General features: G+C 29.0%; 5 protein-coding genes and 1 pseudogene across 6 annotated transcripts; 4 read left to right on the forward strand and 2 right to left on the reverse strand.

The window, feature by feature from the left end:
• Positions 1-797: 797 nt before the first annotated feature.
• Positions 798-1,540, reverse strand: LOC108545851 (ninjurin-1). Its single transcript, XM_017897647.1, has 2 exons — positions 1,171-1,540; positions 798-992 (listed from the first exon to the last, which is right to left on the reverse strand). Exons 1-2 carry the CDS (start codon positions 1,456-1,458, stop codon positions 798-800), a joined length of 483 nt encoding a protein of 160 aa, XP_017753136.1. The 5' UTR covers positions 1,459-1,540.
• Positions 1,541-3,351: 1,811 nt separating this feature from the next.
• Positions 3,352-6,244, forward strand: Argl (Argininosuccinate lyase). 2 transcript variants are annotated; one of them, XM_017897722.1, is made up of 11 exons: positions 3,352-3,436; positions 3,516-3,697; positions 3,976-4,062; positions 4,182-4,265; positions 4,510-4,641; positions 4,707-4,807; positions 4,916-5,109; positions 5,262-5,461; positions 5,531-5,755; positions 5,851-5,957; positions 6,022-6,244. In XM_017897722.1, the coding sequence occupies exons 2-11, from the start codon at positions 3,551-3,553 to the stop codon at positions 6,167-6,169; spliced, it is 1,425 nt and encodes a 474-aa protein (XP_017753211.1). In that variant the 5' UTR covers positions 3,352-3,436; positions 3,516-3,550; the 3' UTR covers positions 6,170-6,244. The 2 variants fall into 2 exon arrangements, with proteins under 2 accessions (XP_017753211.1, XP_017753212.1); XM_017897723.1 differs by having other exon boundaries at positions 3,587-3,697.
• A 218-nt stretch (positions 6,245-6,462) lies between these two features.
• LOC108545900 (very-long-chain 3-oxoacyl-CoA reductase pseudogene) lies at positions 6,463-7,356 on the forward strand (annotated as a pseudogene).
• Positions 7,357-8,819: 1,463 nt separating this feature from the next.
• On the forward strand, positions 8,820-10,747 carry LOC108545901 (lanC-like protein 1). The gene is made up of 9 exons (XM_017897719.1): positions 8,820-8,918; positions 8,987-9,166; positions 9,244-9,395; positions 9,515-9,662; positions 9,742-9,882; positions 9,990-10,172; positions 10,259-10,405; positions 10,488-10,590; positions 10,671-10,747. The coding sequence occupies exons 1-9, from the start codon at positions 8,835-8,837 to the stop codon at positions 10,745-10,747; spliced, it is 1,215 nt and encodes a 404-aa protein (XP_017753208.1). The 5' UTR covers positions 8,820-8,834.
• Positions 10,748-12,925: 2,178 nt separating this feature from the next.
• LOC108545860 (uncharacterized) lies at positions 12,926-14,472 on the forward strand. The gene is made up of 2 exons (XM_017897655.1): positions 12,926-12,980; positions 14,134-14,472. Exon 2 carries the CDS (start codon positions 14,134-14,136, stop codon positions 14,425-14,427), a length of 294 nt encoding a protein of 97 aa, XP_017753144.1. The 5' UTR covers positions 12,926-12,980; the 3' UTR covers positions 14,428-14,472.
• Positions 14,473-16,089: 1,617 nt separating this feature from the next.
• On the reverse strand, positions 16,090-21,509 carry dre4 (SPT16 homolog, facilitates chromatin remodeling subunit dre4). The gene is given in 20 exon segments (XM_017897654.1): positions 16,090-16,168; positions 16,243-16,371; positions 16,434-16,499; positions 16,606-16,698; positions 16,762-16,930; positions 17,019-17,097; positions 17,174-17,357; positions 17,436-17,605; positions 17,692-17,823; positions 17,916-18,098; positions 18,199-18,580; positions 18,692-18,890; positions 18,965-19,334; positions 19,414-19,749; positions 19,837-20,103; positions 20,190-20,336; positions 20,418-20,553; positions 20,555-20,700; positions 21,031-21,135; positions 21,220-21,509. Coding segments are annotated over 20 exon segments (3,369 nt in total). The 5' UTR covers positions 21,289-21,509; the 3' UTR covers positions 16,090-16,161.
• Between the last annotated feature and the right edge of the window lie 592 nt (positions 21,510-22,101).

The raw sequence follows: 22,101 nt of genomic DNA on the forward strand, positions 1-22,101 counted from the left end.
AATATCAAAATTATATATCAAAATTTTAGACGCGTTAAAGAAATTTTCGCATAAACGTGATTGTTTTGTAAAAAAAAAGAGAAAAGAAAAGAAGATAATAAAAATGGGACTAAAATTACACAACTATGTACATCTAAATTAATTTCATAATACTAATAAAAGTATAACCCCCTAAATTTTAGAAAAAAATAACTTCTTCATAAAGTTGTAATTTCTCAGAATTTATATCATACTACTTGTGTAATTAAAAGTGTTGACTTTATAGTTGAATGTTTAAGATACAAATGTATCAATAGATGCAGACGAGAAAGGAATAGAATGTAATTTATTCATTAGGAGCTTAATCGTTTACGGAAGATGTTGAAACGAATTCTACAGAAGTAATTCGGTGAGAACTTGTACGTGGCACCACTTATTAGTTTATAATACTGATATAATCAGTAGATTTTACCAAACAAAAAAATGATCAAGTATTGTGAAATAAAGACACAATTCTTTCTTTCTAGAAAAGTATCAAATACTCGCTCAATTATTTATTTATATTTTGATAAATATTATATAATATATTTACATAAAAAATAGAAGTATATTTTAATACAAAATATTCACTTAAATTATTCTTAAATAGGAAAAATTCATCTCTAATGATAATGTTTTTAAAATGTAGGACTATAATTAATTTATTCGATGTATTAATTTGAAATATGTTACTGCTAATCGTACGTACATAAAGAAAAAAAAAACAGAGAGCTATCTGATTTCATGAAATTCAGTATAAATTATTTATTTGCACATCACTATTGACTATTATTTATCACCTGAGGTACTGCAGTAGGAACGGATATACTAAATGCGGCAATAAATACGTTTATAATAGTTATCAGAAAAATACCAACCACCACGTAATTATTGATTTTTCGGGCCTGTATTGACTTCGATTGTCCTTTTATGTCAAATCGACCTTTGAAAATTAAACTGACACCTACGGCTACCTAAAATTGAATAAATTATAGTATCTTGCTGATTAAACATACTCATAGCTATTTTAAATTCGTTTGCATTTGATTAATTCTTCGTTATCATTATACATCAACATTTGGACAAGATAACAAATATATAAGATGAGAAATATATTTATCATTAATCTCGTAGCACTGATGTTCGTCTTACCTGAAGAAAAAGACTAATAATGATTAAGCTCATAATCAGATAAAACGTGGAGCTTTCCCGTTGATACTCAATTAAGTACCTTAATTGATTTGCGTTAGCGGTAATGAGGGCAATATCCATCATACCCTGGGCTACAGTCTTTTTCGCGGCATAAGAATTGGCTTGTTTGTACGCCTGAGATTTTTTGTCCGTTGTATCGACGGATTGTATAGCATCTTTCACCACCACCTCTTCCACCACCTCCAGTTTGTTCTCCCTTTCATTTAGATCCATGCTATACTCCTGCATTGGTTTCACTTTCTTTTTTTATTCAAGCACGCGATGTCTTCATTACGTTTGGCCTTTAGACCAAGATAACACAATAAACAATCTTCACTCCTGAAACTTCATAGATTCCAATCTGAATATTAATCACATACTTAGCAGAATATATCTTTTACTTCCAATGTTATTTATTATTATTTGTGTTATAAACACATCTTTTTTGCTGTTTAAGAAATAGATTGTTCAATTGGTCTTAACTGAATTTGGATCAGATATTGCACAACGGCTGTTTTGTTTCGCGAATTTGAAATGGATTCATTATCAAAAATAAAGAATAGGAATACACATGATGAAGTATCAGAAATTATAAGTGTAGATTTTAAAGTTTCCAGTAGCAATGCAACTCGAGTACTCGATAGTTTGTTAAAATTTTAGATAAATCTCATTCCGCATTTTAATCATTTAATGACCATTGTTAAAAATAAACAACACTGTTCGAGCATACCTATGTGTTAAATAACTCAGATGAGAATTTCGCTTTGAACAAACTCCTGCTTAGTAGTTTAGTCGAATTTTAATTATCGAATTATTAATCGATTAATATTAAAATTAAAGAACGGCTTATTATTTATGTAAACCAATGTAAAATATTATTCAGATGACTTTCGTTGTTTATTCTTTATAGTAAACACTTCTTCTGTATTCTTATCGAACTTTAATAAAATTATCGAATTGTCAATCGATTAATATCGAAAATGCAGAATATTCGTCTACGTGCACTCGTGCGAGATATCATTTGGGTATAAATTTTTCCCCTAGTAGGTAAATGTTTTCTAATTTTAATCGAATGATAATTAAACTACCAGATGAAGAGATCGATGTCGGTAATGGAGGAAACATTAAAAGTTCTGTACTTACTTAGACAGAAGAGAAACGTAAATAAAAATATTGTTAGTTCTGTTAATGGGTTATGATTTATGGGAGGTATCGTTAGGAGCGAAGTCAGTGTAATAATAACGATATTATCGCGTTACTGTATATGAAAAATGAACCTGGGCGCGGTTTAAACGAAACCGCATGTGACGTGTGACTGCAGGAAAATGCTAAGGACAATGGAAGTATATACTCAACGTGTGTATCAATTGAGACACTAACTGTTAACTATTCTATCACCAGCTTATCATCCGGAACATATACTTATTCGAATGATAAAAAAGAGCAAGAAATCGGTAGCAATGATTGTAAACAATTCCAGCTTTTGTTCTCATGTTGATTACTGCTTGATTAGAAACTCTATATTTGATATAAAGTACAAATACTATATAATAAATAGGAAGATATTAATATGTTAATTTGGTTAGATGATTGAATGCACGTGGTACGAAATTTTTCTTCCGCAATCTGGAATTACGCTATTTGATGAAATGATTGATTACATTGTTGTTTTGACAGATGATGAGTCAACGCGTGTGATTACTTTCTTTATTTTATTCCAGTTTTGAATGGGATAGGTGAGAAAGTTTAGTAATGTTAGAAATATAAAATTTTAATGTAATTTTTAGTAATATAAAAATTAAGTTTCTGTATACAAAAATATATAATGTATATAATAAAATATGAATAAGCTTAAAAAAATAGACGAAATAATGTTACAAAAATTATAAACAATAATAATTATTTTTAAGAAGAATGATAATTTATACAAAAAATAAGTAGTAATATAAAATATGTAGTAAGGAACAATTTCGTATTATTTTCGCCAGTAATTACAAAATATATCATTTCTATCCTCTTGATTGGATTTATCCAATTATATTTAACTTATGCAGCTTACATTTTTTATTTTATACATTATCTAAGAACGATACTGCGACCTCTCTTGTAGTATTATCAACAAACTCACAGAATTTCATCATAAAGATTTTAGAGTCTACGTTTCACATTCTCTCGAGACAATTTGCACAAGAACGTGTTGCAATTTCTTAGATGAGCCACGATGCAGGTGAGTTTCACGTTTCTGTGATATGTACGCAACTGATTAATGTGAAGATTAAGTTATCGATTTTATTGATCATTCAAAGTGATACTAGTGTACAAGAAGTGAAAATTCGCAAACATGAGTTGCATTGATCAGCTATGTTTATGCATACAGGGCTGCAAAAAGTTATGGGGAGGCCGTTTCTCTGAAGATACGGATCCAAAATTTCATGAACTGAATGCATCTATTGATGTTGATAAACGAATGTACGCCGAGGATATAGAGGTTTGTATCTTGGAAGAAAAGGAAAATTATGTTTATTGTGTGTTGAAATATATAGAAATTTATTTCTATAAATCGAGAAAAGAAAAATATTTATTACATGGAGACAAGTATGACAAATACAGTTATAAGCTATAAAAATAGGAAAAAGAGAAGATATCATAAATGTATCAATAATATATATCAGAGAAGATATATACTTATCTCGAGGTTTCAGAATTTTATAAGTTAGTACAATGTCTATCATAAATATTCTTTGATATTGTCTAAATTATCCACAGAGTAGCCTAGCATACGCAAAAGCAATACGATCGGCTAATCTCCTTTCGGACGAAGAATTGCAAGCTATAATTAATGGCCTTCAACAGGTATTGAAAAAATAAATGAATATAAAATTATTTAAAACAAAGAATAAGGAAATCGTCGATTTCCTAAGAAAAAGAACTGCAATAAACCATAATTAAACATAAAAAGAACTTTGGCGCAGGTGAAAGCTGAATGGGAAAAGGGTCGATTCGCCATACATGTCGAGGACGAGGACATCCACACTGCAAATGAACGGCGACTTTCGGTGTGTACATAGCTAGTTAATCACATGCCTTATTTTTAACGTACCACTATATTTTTATCGAACGGAAGTGGTTATCTTGTGCTACTATGCAATAGCCATGAATTTATTTCTTAGTTATTTAGTTATTTAACATACTTATAGAAAGAGAATAATGAATGTTCATAGAGGGAAAATATTACTTTTCTCTCATTGTTCCTTATAATAACAATTTTAATAAAATAATAACTTTGTCATCAACCAACAGGAATTAATCGGGAACGTAGCGAAGAAATTGCATACCGGAAGAAGTCGGAATGATCAGACGATAACAGACACAAAATTATGGCTTCGAAAGTCTATAGACGTGCTTTTAAAGAAAATGACGAAACTAATTCAGGTATGAAAGTCAAAATTACGTATCGACATATGGAAAACCATAATTCTAATGGACAGTGTTCATAGGTTCTCGTCGATCGTGCTGTAAATGACATAGAAATTATTATACCCGGGTATACGCACATGCAACGTGCACAACCAGTAAAATGGAGTCAATGGCTGCTGAGGTATAAAAAAGGATAAATCAACACGAAGATGTTCTTTCTTGAAATCTAAAATTTGAAATAAATGAAAGAATACACGTGAGAATTAAGATATGTGATTTATAATGGCAGTTACGCATGGTACGCGAAAGCGGATGTCGAGAGATTGCAAGAGATTCGAAACCGAGTAAACGTATTGCCTTTGGGCAGTGGCGCAATAGCGGGAAGTCCCTTCCAAATTGATCGACGTTCCCTGGCCAATGAACTGAATTTTTTTGAAATAACAGAGAACAGTATGCATGCTGTAGGGGACAGAGATTTCGTCGGTGAGTAGAAAACACTCTTAATGAAGTAAATAAGATGAGAACATTAAAAACAAATATAGCTAAGGTGTCAGAAAGATGTCAAAAGAGAAAAGAACTTTTTCCCATTTTGCATACGTAATACTTGCACATTGTACGTTTTGCATCGTTTCAAGCTGAGTTTCTCTTTTGGTCATCATTAACGGCAATCCATCTGAGTCGTCTCTGTGAGGATTTGATAATTTATAACAGCGAGGAATTCGGTTTTGTGAAATTCTCTGATCAATTTTTGACGAGTAGTAGTTTAATGCCTCAAAAAAGCAATCCTGACTGTATGGAACTGATTCGTGGGAAAGCTGGTACCCTTCTTGGAAAAGTTTGTAAATTCCATCAATTTTGATAGTTAAATTATTTAATTATGTTGTTTCATAGTGTTTTGTTTTAGTGTATGGGTTTTATGACTACATTAAAAGGAATTCCATCTACTTACAATAAGGATCTTCAAGAAGATAAAGAGGCTTTGTTTTCTACTTGCGATATCTTAAATAATATATTTGTTGTCATGACTGGAGCATTAAACACGCTTGAGGTGAATAACAGGAAGTGTGCAGACGCACTAACATCTAATATGTTAGCAACGGATATGACATATTATCTCATTCGAAAAGGGGTCAGTAATCAAAATATAAAAGGCAAATCATATAAAGTAATATTTTAATTATTATTTGGTACTGATTTGCCATTTATACGATCAATTTTTAATAGATTCCCTTTAGAGACGCTCATTATTTATCTGGAAAAGTTATTGCTCTGTCAGATTCGTTCGAAGTGTCTCCTTGTGAGTTGACTCTTGAACAATTACAAACTGTGAGGTAAGCAATTTCATTCAATATTTCTTTCGTTGAAATATTTAATTTTCCACATTGTATTTTCCAGTGAAATGTTCCAAGAAGATGTTATGCAAATTTGGAATTTTTCCAATAGCATTGAACAATATAAAGTTGCAGGTGGAACTAGTACATTAGCATTGAGAGAACAAATTAATAATCTTCGAACTTGGTTACAGCAATATAATTTTGCCTAAGAAATAAAAATAATAACGTGTACCACTTGATCAATGATGAATAACTTTAAAATAAAATTGCGGGAAAAATTGGAAGGCTGTTTGACGTTTTCCTTATTTTACTAATTTATGTTCAACTGTTATATCACTTCTACAATATGTCATCGTTCTATCGTGCGTTAAGTATCGCACAAAGAAGTTCTTTTACCATTTCTCATCCGAAAGCGACGAATTACGTAAAACGATAAATGAAATCGATTGTCCATTAACATTCGTTAGAAAATAGACCGGAACCCGTGTCGCTGTCACGAATTATGTTAGTCGAGAAGATAGGTTATGCAGCGATCATATATTGGGGCTACAGGTTTACCCATTACATATTCTACCGAATATACAAGAATTTTTTTTCTGTATCTGTGGTCGATCTATGCTCCATGGGTAAGTGGGCAGTCGTCACAGGTTGTTCTCATGGTATTGGAAGAGCATATGCAGAAGCGCTAGCGAGGATAGGATTGAACGTGATCCTAGTTAGTCCCGATACAGAAAATATAAAAACGATCGCATGCAATATAGAAGCAATGTATAATGTAAAAACGAAAGTGATTAAACTGGATTTGTCGGAAGGTCTGGAAACGTACAACGTGATCGAAAAAGAGATGTTCGGCCTGGAAATCGGTGTATTGATCAACAATCTTGGCATGTCGTACCCTCATCCAGAATATTTCTTGGATCTTCCTCATAAAGAGAAGATCTATATGAGTATCGTTCATTGTAACGTAGTTGTTGTAACAAATATGTGTCGCATTCTGTTACCGCAAATGGTAGTTAGAGGAAAAGGAGTGATAGTAAACGTGGCCTCAATGGTGGCCGTGTTACCGAGTCCTCTGTTGACAGTATTCGCGGCCACAAAGGCGTATATTGTAAAATTTAGTAGAGATTTGCAGATAGAATATGGAAAACATGGAGTAATTGTACAGTGTTTATTACCAGGCACAGTGACTAATCATACAATAGAGTCACCACGATCGGGCTGGATGATCCCGACACCGGAAAAATATGTTCAGAGCGCGATTAGAACTATAGGGAAAGACATTTTGATTGGAATAATAAAATTCATCTACCGAATATCGCCTAGTTCCATAATCATTTGGATGATCAATATCATGGAAGGAAATCGGAATAATGTATTACGTCGATATGTCGGATGACTTTGTAGAAATATTTCAATATACAACGTTTTATTAAAAGAACATATTTCTTGGTTTTTTCTTTTATACCATAGGACAATAGTATTTAAAACAATTAAACCTTAGAGTTATACAATAGGTGTTATAGAGGTTATTTATATAGAGCTATAAAAATTAGTAATATAAAAGGATTTATTATACCACCAAATTTTTAATAAAATAAGTTTAAACTGAAATATGATATTCAAAGATTTCAAAAAATTCGAGAATTACAGAGAAAGTTCAGGGGATTCTTGAAATTTCATAAATACCGGATGTATTGAGAGTAAGAACTAAATAATTGAGTTGAAGTTATGCATATATATGTATTCGTGAAAAGATGTATCGCATTACATATTTTATTACCGATACTTAGTTATGAAAAACGAAAGAGCATGTACAAATAAATTATTTATTAATAAAAAATTTATATTAAAAATGTGATAAAAATATTTTCATATAAATTTATATCGAGGAATAAAACTGTTGCATTCATAAATGTAATAAATAATTTAAAAAAAGATATTGATGGATAGACAAAGTATAAAAGTTCTAACAAAATTTCCAAATTTATATATCGTTATATAGTGAAATAATATATAAATTGATCGTTACTGTTTTTTGTGATCTGATTTTTGTTTACAACGTATTCTATTTTCGTCTTGTGAAAAATATATAAATGATTATATTTATTATTACAATTAATTATTATAGATATAACTTTACAATAAAAATATAAAAGCTCTAAACTTAGAGCTTTTTTTTATTCAACGTATCCACATTTTATTATACTAAATAATTAAGAATGACATTTTTAATGATTCTAATATAATCTTATTGCTACACGAGAATTTCACTCTATATTCTATAGCATCTATAGTAACTATATATATAATATATATTATTATTATATATATATATATTATTTTATGCTAAATCGGTAACGTTGGAAACGATACTACAGTGGTAACTCTCATTCGTAATTTTTGTGTTTCAATAGCTCGAAAATTTGGTTACAATATCAGTTTCGAATATAGAAGTTTTGTTTAACTTCAGTTCTCTGTCTATTATAAACAGTGAATTATTTTATTTGAAAACCTAATTCTTTGGTAATAAATGAGGAGCAGGTTTGTTAATAAGTGACGTATTTTTAGAATGTTGCGTCAAATACTTATCTTTTCAGTATGTTTTTAAAATATCTTTTTGTGTTATAATTATTAGAATGTGGTAAAAATTTGTAGAAAAATTGAATGTGTATATTAATGTGTTAATAAATATCACTGGCATCGAACAGAAAATACATTGTTTTATTCATCAAAGATTGTATTGTTATTGAATTAAATATTAAAGCACAATATCTTTCCTAGGCAGGTATTACATATAAAATAAAGAAAGGAATACCATTTGGTATAAGATATATAAATATATCTAATCAATTTACACGTTTAATTTATTCCAAAATGGACAATACTCGGTATTATAGTAATCCATATGAAGATTATCCTAATTCTTCAGCAAATATTATAGATACAGATACTAATGAGGTAATTATTTTATTTATGAATTATATAATAATTAGATTATAAATTATTTATAAATTAATGCTTGTTAGATCAATGAAGACTACAAAAAGGCAATAAGAATATATGTAAAAAAATTAATGAATCGATTAGAAAAGAGGAAAATTTATTGGACTTCTATTGATGACTATTCTGTATATACTGGGTCAGCAGGGATTGCATACATGTTTTATCAATATGGAAAGTGCTTTAACGAACCAGCTTATATTGAAGTATAGATTTTTTAATCAATACTCATATTCTTTTAAAAGAAAATTATCATTTCTCATATGTATATTTTCTTGAGCAGAAAGCAATGGAACTAGTAAGAATATGTATACATAAAATTAATAGTAAAAAAGAAATTACATTTTTGACTAGCGTTATGGGTCCATTAACTTTGGCTGCAGTTATTTATCATACAAAAGGACTTTCTACTGCAGCAGTGATTACAAGTTTAAGGTATATACTTTAATAACTCTCATATTTTCCTATAAACATAATGAATTTATAATAATAATTTTTGTAATACCAAATTTAAAGTGCACAATATATTCATTTACAAACATATTAACTTCCAGTATAAAATCATTTGTTACTGTTGTTTTGGATGAAAGTAATGATCTGTCTGATGAATTACTTTATGGAAGAGCTGGTTATCTATTTTCCCTTCTTTTTTTGAATGCAAATATATCTCCTGCTCCTATAGAAGATAAGTTTATTAAACAGGTATCATTATATATCAATTGAAATTACATTGAAAGGTATTAGCATTTTAATCACAATCATTAATAAAATATCATATCAGGTTATTGCACTCATAATTAAATCTGGAAATCTGTATTCTGCTTCACAAAGGTACAAAACACCTTTAATGTACACTTGGCATGCGACAGAGTATCTTGGTGGTGCACATGGATTGGGTGGGATACTTTATATATTGTTACAGGTATTATGTTACAGGCTTTTATTCTTTAATGTTCTTCTTTTGAAAAACGAAATGTATGAAAAAATTTTATTAAAATTTTTAAATATATTAATTTATTAATTTCATAGGCACACCAGTACTTGACACAAGCTCAGTTAGAAAAAGATATAAAGCCTGCATTAGACTTTCTTCAGAATTTAAAACATCCATCTGGAAATTTTCCATCTTGTATTGAAAGTGACGCTGATAATCTAGTACATTGGTGTCATGGAGCACCTGGAATGACTATGTTATTCTGTTTAGCTTACAAGGTTGTTGCTATTTAAGTTACATAATTTTCAATAACATTAAATTTTTGATATATAATTAAATATATGTATTTATCTATATAACATAGATATATGACGACAAAAATTATTTGAAAACTGCTCTACAATGTGGAGAAGTGATTTGGTCAAGAGGATTACTTAAGAAAGGATATGGAATATGTCATGGAGTAGCTGGAAATGCCTACTCATTTTTATGCCTTTTTCAACAAACAAAGGTTATGTTGAATTTATAATAGAAATATAATTTGATTTTAATTAATAATTTATTTTATTAATAAGTATTGGTTTTGTTTACAGGATGTAAAACATCTTTACAGAGCTTGTAAATTTGCAGATTGGTGTATGGATTATGGAAAACATCAAGAAAGGTACCCTGATAAACTATTTTCATTATTTGAAGGTATTCTATTATACATTATTATGGTCTTTATCTTTCATTAATATTTTATATTAAATTAATGTATTTATATAATATTTTAGGTCTTGCTGGTACAATTTATTTTTTGATTGATATTCAAAATCCACTTTCTGCAAAATTCCCAGCATACACTATTTAAATTTAATGTACTTCAATAAGTATATTAAATGAATAAAGAATTATTTATTTCTTACAAACTTTATATATAAGAAAAAATTATCCAAAGAATACAGTCAACTATTATAAACTATTTGACCACTTACACCATTTGTCTATGCATTACACACTTACATTTCGAATATGTGAATTAATATGTATTTTACTAATATTTAATAAATCTTATATTCTACAATATAGAATAAACATACACATTACATTTTAATGTGACATAATTAAAGGTGCACGAATATTACCTGATAAGGTAATTGATGGTTAAACTTTCAGAGAGGAAACACTTCAAGGTTTTTAAATATTAATTATATACAGACATTCTATTAGACTAGCTACAATAGTGAATAATTTTGAAACGAAATGTACAATAAAATAACGTAAATGTGACATTTTTTAATGGAATAATTTTAGGAAACCAAATTTAAAAATGACATCGTTTATATTTTTAGATTATACTAGTTTATTAAAAATATATATATATCATAAAAATTAATAGAGTAATTAAAAATTCCTAATACAAGCTACAATAATCAGATTTGAAGTTTCCCATGTCTGATTGCAGTATATGAAATTTTCCACATAAATGAAGATGACGTAAATAATATTTTCGGAAAATAAAAATTACCAAATTTATGATTACAATATTTTCGAAAGGTTATAAAAATTTAACGATAATTATTTAAAATATAACAAAACTGATCAAAAAATTTAATTATAGTTTTATGTTCAGTTACTTTCATAATTATTTCGAATTACTTTCTTCGTACGAAAAAAATTAAGAATTAACTACAATTCTTTTAATAGATATTTTTTTTTTAATCTTTTAATAGAACATGAAATTTTATTTGAATTGTTAAGTTACTCCACATGTATTCAATTGTTTATTTATGTGACCTTTTATTTATTATTTAGGCTACAGATTAGCCTAATGATTTAGTCATTATTTTCAAAAGCAAAAAATCTAGAACTAACATATATATCGAGATTATTAAATACTAATTAGTCAAATTATACAGATTCGATTGTTAAAAAAATTCTTTAATAATGGATGTGATTGTAAACCTCTAAGTATGGTTTTGAAATTATAGATTTAAACTTCTAAAATTTGTCTAAGTATGATATGCCTTGTATATTTTCTAGGAAATAAATTACGTTAAATCATGGTATCCAATATATTGAAAAAATTATATACTTTTTTGAAATGAATGTAATTGAAAAGACCAACAAAAATTACTGACGAAATTTTTAAAATTTGAAACAAAGTATTAGACAAAAAAATTCAAGTAATCACGTATTTAAGAGTACATACATTTCTAAAGATAATCGACTACAAAACCTGTTGGCAATTTGTTATTAAGAAATAATTTCATAAATAAGTAATTGAATACATACTACTTTTCTACTTATTTGCATAATATTGTTTGAGAAACATAATAATTATTTAAATTTATTTGAAATTTTATTACGAGAAGATTAGTATTGTGTCAGATTTTTTTAGTTCCAGGCAGACAATAGTAAAAGTGAAACGTCGATTAGGTATACCAGTAGACTCAATGGTTCCTCACTACATATTGGTTAACAGGCTACTAATATTCATAGCAGGTCGTGCAATGGTATTTGTAAAAGCGTAAAGGGAAAAGCTTAAAAGGAGTCGCTTCGTTGAATCCAAAGTATTTATGCATACACTACTACTATGTGCGCATACACATATACGTACACACACACGTCTAACTATACACTTTACCAAAAATCAAAATCAAGTAATTAAAGTACTCATAATTCAACATTACCATAATTATCTTGTAGTTACAAGAAAAAGTGTCAATAATATTCAAAACGTTTGTACAATAATGCCGTAAAACCTCGGCAATCAATAAATAAACAAAATTAAAGTTATTATCACATTTATGTCGTAAAATATCCAATGAATAGTAACATCACAATAATACCGATGTCATCGGTAACCGATTCGAATTCTCCCCTAGGGGGCCGATAATAAATAATCGTTTGAACGAAAGAAAAAGTAATGTTCGTGAGCGTTTCTTCTTGTGAGTATTAACTAATTGGAGGATGAATTCTCGGATACAGAAGTGACGTGCTACCGCCGCTTAGTAAGCATCTCGAGTATAAAAGCCGCTTCTGCCGGTCGCGCGCTTAGTTTCGCTCCACGGCGACCGATTGTGAAACGACGCACTCCCGACGTGAGTACCATTCACGAGATCGTTTTTATGATCGCTACTAGACCTCAACTTCCTTTTACCGCTAATCCTGTGGCGTTTACGAGTTACGTGGACATCAGAGAGTTATACTGACCAGTCTTGAACAGCTCAGCTAATATATCAGTCTACTTCTTTCCGCAATTCAACGTTAAATCGTTGTAATCAATGTTGAATCGAAAAATTATTTAGCTACCAAATTTTGTATTGTTTAGCATAAAGTAAGTGAGAAAGTAGATTCTCCTAACGGAAAAGTATGTTTCGCGTTAGCTTTTCGCTGATGAGAGTGAAAGTGTACATGTATTTTCCTAAAAGAAGAAATTAATGAGTAATTTGAAAATCCGATAAATCGTAAAAATATAGAACGAAAATAGAGCAGGGTTATAGTTATTTCTTTTTAAAGTTTATTATTAATCTCTGTGAGGAAAAACATACCAACTATAATTTGGGTTTCCATTTTTTATAATTTCATTACCCTTTTAATAAAGTTAAAAAATTAATCGAAAAAGATGTCGATATTATCATTTTTATAAATATTAATTTAAATTGTACTTTAAGTTATAATTGTAAATTCATCAGTTCATGTGTGAGAATATGTTCAATTTTTCCATTTTATGACAACATAATGTGTTAAAGTAACAAAACCCAATACAATTTATCATCTATTACATTTTCACTTTCATAATATAAATTTATTGCATCATATGTAATATAATTTTATTTTATATTGATATAGAAAATTTGATACCAAACTAAACAAATTAATATTATATAATTAATCAATTCTTTGACGTGATAAATGCCTGCCTTTTATAATAAAATATAATTGGTGAAAATCGTCATGTTGTTCACGTTCTTCAGAATAAAATTTCAATCTTTTCATTCCGATTGTGAGATCTACGCGTATTTTTTTGTCGAAATATAATAATTGATGAATTCAATTAACTCTTAATGCTTTGATTATACATTTTTGACGATTATATAATTACGTTAATTACAATAACAAATAATTTTTATTTAACAAAAAAAAATCTATTTTTTAAAATACCTTTAAAAATGTATATAGCAAATTGTAGTAGTGTAAAAATAAAAAGATAAAATATAAAATAATTATTCAATTTTTGTTTCTTTATTTTAGATGGAAGTCCGTTTTATACTATTAGCAACACTATTCATTGTGGGAGTAGCTATGGCATTTCCACAAAAAGATGGTCAGATTTTTAGTAATGAGGCTATAAAACAAGCACAGAATACTTATCTTATTCCAAAAGATGCGACAATACAAAAGGTTCAAGAAGGTATCGAACTGGCAGCCTACGAATCGATTCCTGGCGATCAGAAGATCAATCTTTTCGAAATCTTGGGAGCACACGTTCCATCGGAAGTAGTGAACAATCTCCAGACCCAGATTGACCAAATAGGACGGAATTAAGACTTACTTGCATTTCTCCATCATCATCGTCACCGTTCCCTTATAAAATACGCTTTAAACCTAAGTTTTGTAACAAATATTTATAGAATGTGATAAGTTTTTTTAATGATGTACTTAGATTTTTTATAAATAAATAGTTAAGAACGACGCCACCCGTCTTCAGATTCGTTTAAGAATTTTTATCCTGATAGAAGTTTGATAGAACTACAATTTAATAATAAGAGTTTTTACATGTATAATTATAAAAATAATCATTTGAAAAAAGATGATTTATTTTGCTCGACTTTATAAAATTTGTTACATACTTAAAATACTTTAAACTGGCCTCCCGCCAACATTGTTCGTAAAAAGAGTATTACAACACACATTCCAAGTAACATCATTCATTGTAAAAAAAAAAGTATCATTCGCAAATTGTGAAATGTCGAACTAAGTCACCTGCCAGAATTATATATGTATCTAGTGATGTGGAGAAAGCTGTAGAACCACTAACCAAAGGTGCACTTTCACTTCACCTATATTTACGTTAGTATTGAAACGATTCTTCTTTGGCATTTATTATATGGCATTGCCAAGAAATTTAAACGTAATATCAAGTTGCCAATAAACTTTTCTATAACTTCGTTATCAACAAACGTATTGAGAAGAAAACGATAATTCAAGCATACAACAAATTTCGTAAAGTTGTACTTTTAATTTATTTGCGCTTTCAACGGTAAGTCTTTCTTCTTCACGAAGTTAACAGGAAAGTAATTACGTAAGATTTCAAGGATGAATGAATTTTCATTTAATCTTTGTACTATTGCAAAACAGAGACAAAATTTTTGCTTGAATAAAAATGATAAAAAATTCAGTGATAGTGCCGTCTTTAAAAGTGTATGACCGTATTCTATTGAAATAACAATTTTATTCTGTGGGCACTCTGTCAATAAGTGACAATGTTTTGTACATTAATGATAAATAACTTAAAAAGTATTTATTTTGTTTACCAAGGTACAAATTTCAGAACTATACGAACAAAATTATCAAAGATTTTGATCCATTTCAGCTTTCTTCGCTTGGTAAATTAATATTTACGTTCTGAGTGTTTCATATATGACAGTTGCCACTAGTGCATTGTCTTGCATTGAGAGCGTATTATAATTACACTTGTAAGTTTCCTATTTCGTTTATTATAGTTACGAATTAATTTTCGTGTTCATTAATACAGAACAATACCATAACAGACAAGACAAGTTGCTTTCTTTCTTTTATATATACCATCTGTACAATGAATGCCATTTAATGCTTTAATGCATTGGTAATTCACAAACTTAATAAGTTATTACAAATACGTCTGAGTACTACTAGCAAACGAACAATGGAATGAAATGATACGTGTTAGTAACTATATTATATAATTAAGATCGACATTTTTTTACTTAAAAAAGAGTTTTATGTACAAGTGATAAAAAAACGTGTTCATACGTAAATTTATGTTAAATTACCCGTACAAGTTCATACATATTATATCACTATCATCAAGTACTGCCAAGTATTCGAGTCATAATAACACACTATCGAACTTTTAAATAATATCAACAAATCGTTTGCTAACAGTTTAAATGAATCAATGCAAGAAAATGTACTATCTTCCTAACTTAATCGACGTACCATAAGAAAGCTTAATACAGAATCAACATTCGGTGTTCATGTTTTTATATGTGCTTCCTCCAATGCGTAGATAAATCTTCCTTATTTTCTGTAATATATGTAAGTAATTTAAAAAATACTCTATATCGATTTAAATTAATTTTATAAAATATTCATATGTACTTCGATTTCTTCGATCCCCTATCATTTCTTTCTCCATCATCTTCGCGAGATCGTTTCTTATTGTTAGACGAAGAATGGTTGGACGATCTGTGTTTATCGTGCTTATCGTGTTTGTCGCTCTTCTTGGGACTAAACAAATACGGAAAATTAAATGTAACATCGTTAAATACATATGTACTTATGTTAATCACCTGTGTTTGGATGATTTGGAAGGAGACACTTTCTTGTGTGATCCCCCACTCCGCGATCGATCCGATCTTTAATTATTAAAACATATACTTAACACAATTTTACAGCAAAATTATGTCTTTCTATGTCTAACATACTTGAAAACCTGTATTATGAAAATGTGTAACTTCTTACCTATGTTTGTCCGACGACGATGATTTTTTGTCTTTACTACTGGATGAACTTTTACTTTTTGAACTTGAAGAACTCTTATGTTTTGAATTATGCCTATGGGTCATACATACAAATTAATATCAAACATAGAAATATATAGTATATCTAATAATATACCTGTCCTTTGATGGTGAAGGTGAATGTTTTCGACTGCCTTTCTTCTTTTTACTTGAATTATAATCATCGTGAAATCTATCTTCACCTCTTTCTTTGTCTTCTTCAGCTGCTTCTCGTTCCAAATCAGACCAGTCTTTACCTGATTCTTCAGAGCTTCCCAATTCTTCTTCTAAAGCATAAAAGGAACAGAAATAAATGGCACACAAAATATATTTTTCACTTATTTATAGCACTAAAATATAGTTTTTGAAGTTTACCTTCACTGGCTGAGTCTTCTGAAGCTTCAGAGTATTCAGAATCATCATCAGATTCCTCTTCACTATCCAAATCAGACGGCTAACGGCAAAGTATAATAATTATTACCCTTATAATAAATTTGTATTATATTGATTATAATTGTTTAATTGCATACCTCATAAGCATCATCCTCTTCTTCTTCTTCATCTTCTACTTCATCGTTTTCTGCATCACTTTCTGGATCTAAGAAACTCCAACCACCACTGTCAAAGAAACCTTCAGGATCGTCGGTAATAGTTTTCATAATCTTTGTCCAGTTCAAAGATTGTACACCTTCTGTATATCTGATATCACACGAACTAAAAACGATACAACATGTTTGCACTTCATTCTGAAATTAAATAAATAAAGATTAAGAAAGATATAAAAAAACTTACTTCAACCATTCCTTTACATGATCTAACATATTCATAGGAATAGCATTTAACATTGCAACTTTTCTATGATAATCTTTAAAAACAAAAATCATATCAAAATTTTTAAGGTGAAATTGTACTCTTTCAAAATGAACAAGTTCAACATCCTCCAAAGTGATCACAAATGGAGGCTAAAATATGAATAAATATTATGATTAGTAAATTATTACTTATATTTGACATAAAAACAATTATATGTACATAAGATAAAATGTACCCATTCTGTGAGATTAACTAGACATCCACTAGTAGGTTGCAGGAGAACAGTACTTCTGAATGGTGCACCAGGAAATCCCAGTTCTCGGAAGGGTGTATCAAATTCGATCTCTTGTTTCGTCATGCTTTCGACCTGAATGATATTTATTATTTCTTATATTATATATTATATTCTTTGCATTAATTAATTTTATGAAATAAAACACTTGAATCATTAAACATTACTTTTTCGCAGAAACTCTTAAACGCAGTTTTTAATTTATGTCTAAGTTCTCGTTCTGATTGCTCAGCAGCAAGATCGTCACGATCGTGCATGTGTTGATGTTTCCCTAAATCTGTTGTGATTTCACCAACTTCTGTATAAAACTGTACATCTACGTGTTTCTTTTTACCAAACATTATTGCGTGCTGAAAATAATTTGTAAATATTTAGTGATTAATCGTTCATAAGAGTAAATAAATAAATAAATAAATAAATAAAAATAAAAAAAATAAAAAAGATATGTACTTTTAAATGAAAATGAAGCAATATGATCATTTCACCATCACATGGTTGGAAAAAGGCATTCTTAATGTTATTGTAAAGAATATCAACTTTATCTCCTCTAACCGAAGTGTAACGGAATCCATTCACATGTGCTTCTAAGCCTCCTGTCATTCTCTTCGAAACGATATTTGGTCGAATATATAAGTCTTTTAGTTTTGGATTACCCTTATTTTGAGACTGTATTAAAGTATCCTGTTTTACAAGATCCTCTTTTTCTCTTTCTTCTGCTTCTCTATTTTTGAATTTCTTTTGAACTTCTTTAATAAGTCTAAAGGCTGTATTTAAATTAGAAGATGGTGCTGAAATTTCACCAGGCTCTTTGGTGTTTGTACTTCGATATGTTCTAAGAAATAAAAATAAAAGTTTTAATATTTATGTAATTCGTTTTAACATTGATTCGATATATTATTAAATATTATTAAAGATAAATGATAAAATAAAATTGTATACTAACACTTCTTTAACAAATGTAGCATCGGGCTGTGGATAAGATCCACCTTCATTTCGACCCATTGTGGCACCAGGATGAAAAAAATTTATTCGGAGATACGTGTAATCTCCTTCCACTGATTGAGAAATATTTTTGATTGTAGATATGTGAAAAGGAACAGGAATTCCAAAAATAGGCAAAATTACAGTTTCATACTTTTTATCTGAAATATAGATATATAATGACACACAGTAATGTATTAAATTTAATATATAAAAGAATATAAATTACACTTACCAACATATAATTTCAATTCCTTTACTTCTGATTCTCGTGGCATATGACTCAAACTTTTATATGATACTGTTGATTTTCGTATTTTTTCTTGTTCTTTTCCACCAGATTGTTGAGCCAACCGAGCTTTCGCAACTTCGTTTAACTGTTGTGCTAGTTCTTTTTGATGTTGTTTTCTTTTCTCTTCAGAACTATGTTCTGTCCTTAATTTAGATTCTATTACAGCGGTTCTCTTTCCACGACCAAGGATTTCAGGCTTAGGTTCATTTTCTTTTCCACTTCCATCTTCCTCCTCTTCTTCTTCATCCTTCACAAATATTCCAATATTTTTCACTTTTTTCTTTGATGGTGTTAAATTTGTTGCAGGTTGCACCTGAAATAAATTATTTTATTGGAATTTATATTTTTTGACATAGTAAAACAATTACAAGGGTTTAAATATAAGTCAATACCTCATTAACCATAACTGTATCACCAATGAAAAGAGCATAAACTTTTCCCTCTTTGTCAGTAGCTTCAGAATTGGAAAGATTTGCCAATCCAACATTAACATTGAATACCATGCCTTTTTTTAGTATTGCATGAGTTTTTGGGCCAATAAGTAAAGAACTTTCCCTAAATTCTATACCCATTGCAAATCCAAAGTGTTTAGTTAAATGATCTAACATTTCTGGTTTTTCATCTTTCACATATTTCACACCTGTTTCATATACTTCACTTATTTTCACTCCAGCCACTAATTTTTTCAAAATTTCCTCCTCTAATTGAAGAAGGAAATTATAATTATCCTAAAATAAATATTATTATTATATCATTCAACATATTTAATTTGCAATATCAGAGAACTATTATTCAATCTTTTATTTAAAATTTACCTCAATGATTTTAGTGGGATTTACTAATAATGTTCGAACTATATTGGAACAATAGGACTTATAACGTGCTCCAAGGGAACAGACAATGACACCAAAATGTAAAGTATTTTTATCACTAACGACGCTGAATTTCAAAGAATAATTTCCACCACTTTGTATTATCGCAGGGTAACACATATCTACCTGAGTAACATCAACACTAGTTACATACTTTTTATTGGTTATAGCTGCATCTACACCTTCTGCAAGTTTTGAATGTTTAACTTTCTAAAATAAAAATAGATATTTATTAAAACAAATTTCTACACATTTATGTTTTTAAATAAATTTTTAAATAAATTATAATTAAATACCTTATCAGAATCTATAATTTCCATGATTTGATCTTTAAGGTATTTGGTAAAAACGTCCACAGACACTAAACATGCCTTTTTTATGGTTAGAATTTCAGCATCTTCTTTTGGACACATTACATATGCAGCTGCAGCACTTACATCAACCTAATACATTTATTAATGTATATTACGAAATAATAATTATGTTTGGAATTGTATATTGCATATTAAGAAAAAATATCACACCGTATCAAAAGACTCTGACTTCAAAGCAGCTCTCCATGCATCCATAAAGGCACCTGGATAATTTTCTTTTGAAAAAACGCCCAATGTTTTACCCTTTTTACTTTGTTTTATAATTTTAATAAGTTTTGCAAAATTGGCTTACAGGAGGTACTCCAGTCTCTTCTATTTTCTGATTTTCAAGCTTCCTTAAAAATTCAATCTTTTTCTTACTAGCCAAGAAACAAATAGACTCTTCTGCTAAAATCATTATGGTATCAGTAAGTTCATAACTGAGTAGCCATGTCTGAAATAAAACATTAATATTAATTTTGATCCCATATGAATAGAAATAACAATACAATATTTATTAAGATAATAAAAAAAAGTTATATCTTAGTTATATAATTGTAGTTAATTTTAAACTTTATAATTCTACAAATTATTGTAACTTTTTACACTACAGCAAGCTAAGAATAGGTACAATATACTTGCAAAAAATGTGGAACTTTATGAAAATTATATTTTTAAGGTCATAAAAATTAGGTTATCCTATTGTATTCAGGTGTATAACACAAAATACAAAATACAAAATACAAAATATTGATGTACAGAAATACAGAAAGATATCACTTACTTGCAATGCTGTTGATTTGCTATACACAATATCTTCATCCGTGCCCACAGCAGAGACAAGACAATCCATTCTACTAAAACTGTCATCTGTACCAACTTCTCCATCCTGTTTAACCAAAACGATTATTCGTGTCTGTCAAATGATTACATTTATGCTTAATGAAAAAATAAATTATTACAAACATCTTACCTTCCAAGCGGTATAAAGCCGCTTCATACGTCGAAAGAATGTCTCTTTATCAACGGATACGTTTGCCATAGCTTCTTGTTTTCAACTCGTTCAGCGTAGCACAACACGCGGTTGTATGAAATCAACTCGACATAAAATTATAATAAATCTTTTTGGCGTAAACGATAACGAACTAAACATTCAGACGATAGAAAATGCCGTAATACTATCACATCTTCTTTGATATTCTTTATAAAATAAATAATATTATTAAAATTCGTCGTTCGTCGTGGAGATGGCGGGATTTATAACCAAACCGCAACTGTAATCCACAAACTACAATCCACGCGGCGGGAACAGTTTAATGTAATATAGTTGTTAGCCAATCAAAGAAAGTTCACAACGCTACCCGCGGCCATTTGTTTAACTAATTTTAACAGTCCAATACATATTGAAAATCAATTATTTCATATGCAAAACGTTAAAAAAATTAGTACTTTAAATTTTTCAATAAATAAATATTGTAATATAATTTATAATTTATAAAATATTTTGTTTCTTTTACATTTAAAAATATTATTTGATTATTAAAATATGAAGTGAAATTGTAAACAAATTTTTATCGATAAAAATTTATATTTACCTTCAAATAAAAAAAAAAGTGTTAGTAAAATAATATAAATGTAAAGGTATTTTAATACCTATTATTATTATGTGTACAAAAGGATAACACAATAATGTATTGCTTTGTTTTTTTTATTATATATCAGTTACAATCCATAAATAAAGTATATAAAAACTATACTCAAAAAAGGAATGTCAAATGTGGAATCTTACAATTTCTTATTCTATGGCTGATACGTTATATGCATCTATAAGTGTGTGCAGTAATGCATGTATATA

Source organism: Eufriesea mexicana, unplaced genomic scaffold (genome assembly GCF_001483705.2).
Source record: "Eufriesea mexicana isolate 0111107269 unplaced genomic scaffold, ASM148370v2 scaffold572, whole genome shotgun sequence".
NCBI classification, from domain to species: domain Eukaryota; kingdom Metazoa; phylum Arthropoda; class Insecta; order Hymenoptera; family Apidae; genus Eufriesea; species Eufriesea mexicana.

What these genes read in the sequence shown, in the direction of transcription:
- Argl (XM_017897722.1), top strand. Translation starts at nt 3,551, where the DNA reads ATGAGTTGCATTGATCAGCTATGTTTATGCATACAGGGCTGCAAAAAG. An exon ending in TAATTAATGGCCTTCAACAG is followed by an intron (nt 4,063 to 4,181) that starts GTATTGAAAAAA and finishes ACTTTGGCGCAG; the next exon opens with GTGAAAGCTGAATGGGAAAA. An exon ending in AAATGACGAAACTAATTCAG is followed by an intron (nt 4,642 to 4,706) that starts GTATGAAAGTCA and finishes CAGTGTTCATAG; the next exon opens with GTTCTCGTCGATCGTGCTGT.
- LOC108545901 (XM_017897719.1), top strand. Translation starts at nt 8,835, where the DNA reads ATGGACAATACTCGGTATTATAGTAATCCATATGAAGATTATCCTAAT. An exon ending in TATTCTGTTTAGCTTACAAG is followed by an intron (nt 10,173 to 10,258) that starts GTTGTTGCTATT and finishes TATATAACATAG; the next exon opens with ATATATGACGACAAAAATTA. An exon ending in GCCTTTTTCAACAAACAAAG is followed by an intron (nt 10,406 to 10,487) that starts GTTATGTTGAAT and finishes TTTTGTTTACAG; the next exon opens with GATGTAAAACATCTTTACAG.
- LOC108545860 (XM_017897655.1), top strand. Translation starts at nt 14,134, where the DNA reads ATGGAAGTCCGTTTTATACTATTAGCAACACTATTCATTGTGGGAGTA.
- LOC108545851 (XM_017897647.1), bottom strand. Translation starts at nt 1,458, where the DNA reads ATGCAGGAGTATAGCATGGATCTAAATGAAAGGGAGAACAAACTGGAG. An exon ending in TTATTAGTCTTTTTCTTCAG is followed by an intron (nt 993 to 1,170) that starts GTAAGACGAACA and finishes ATTCAATTTTAG; the next exon opens with GTAGCCGTAGGTGTCAGTTT.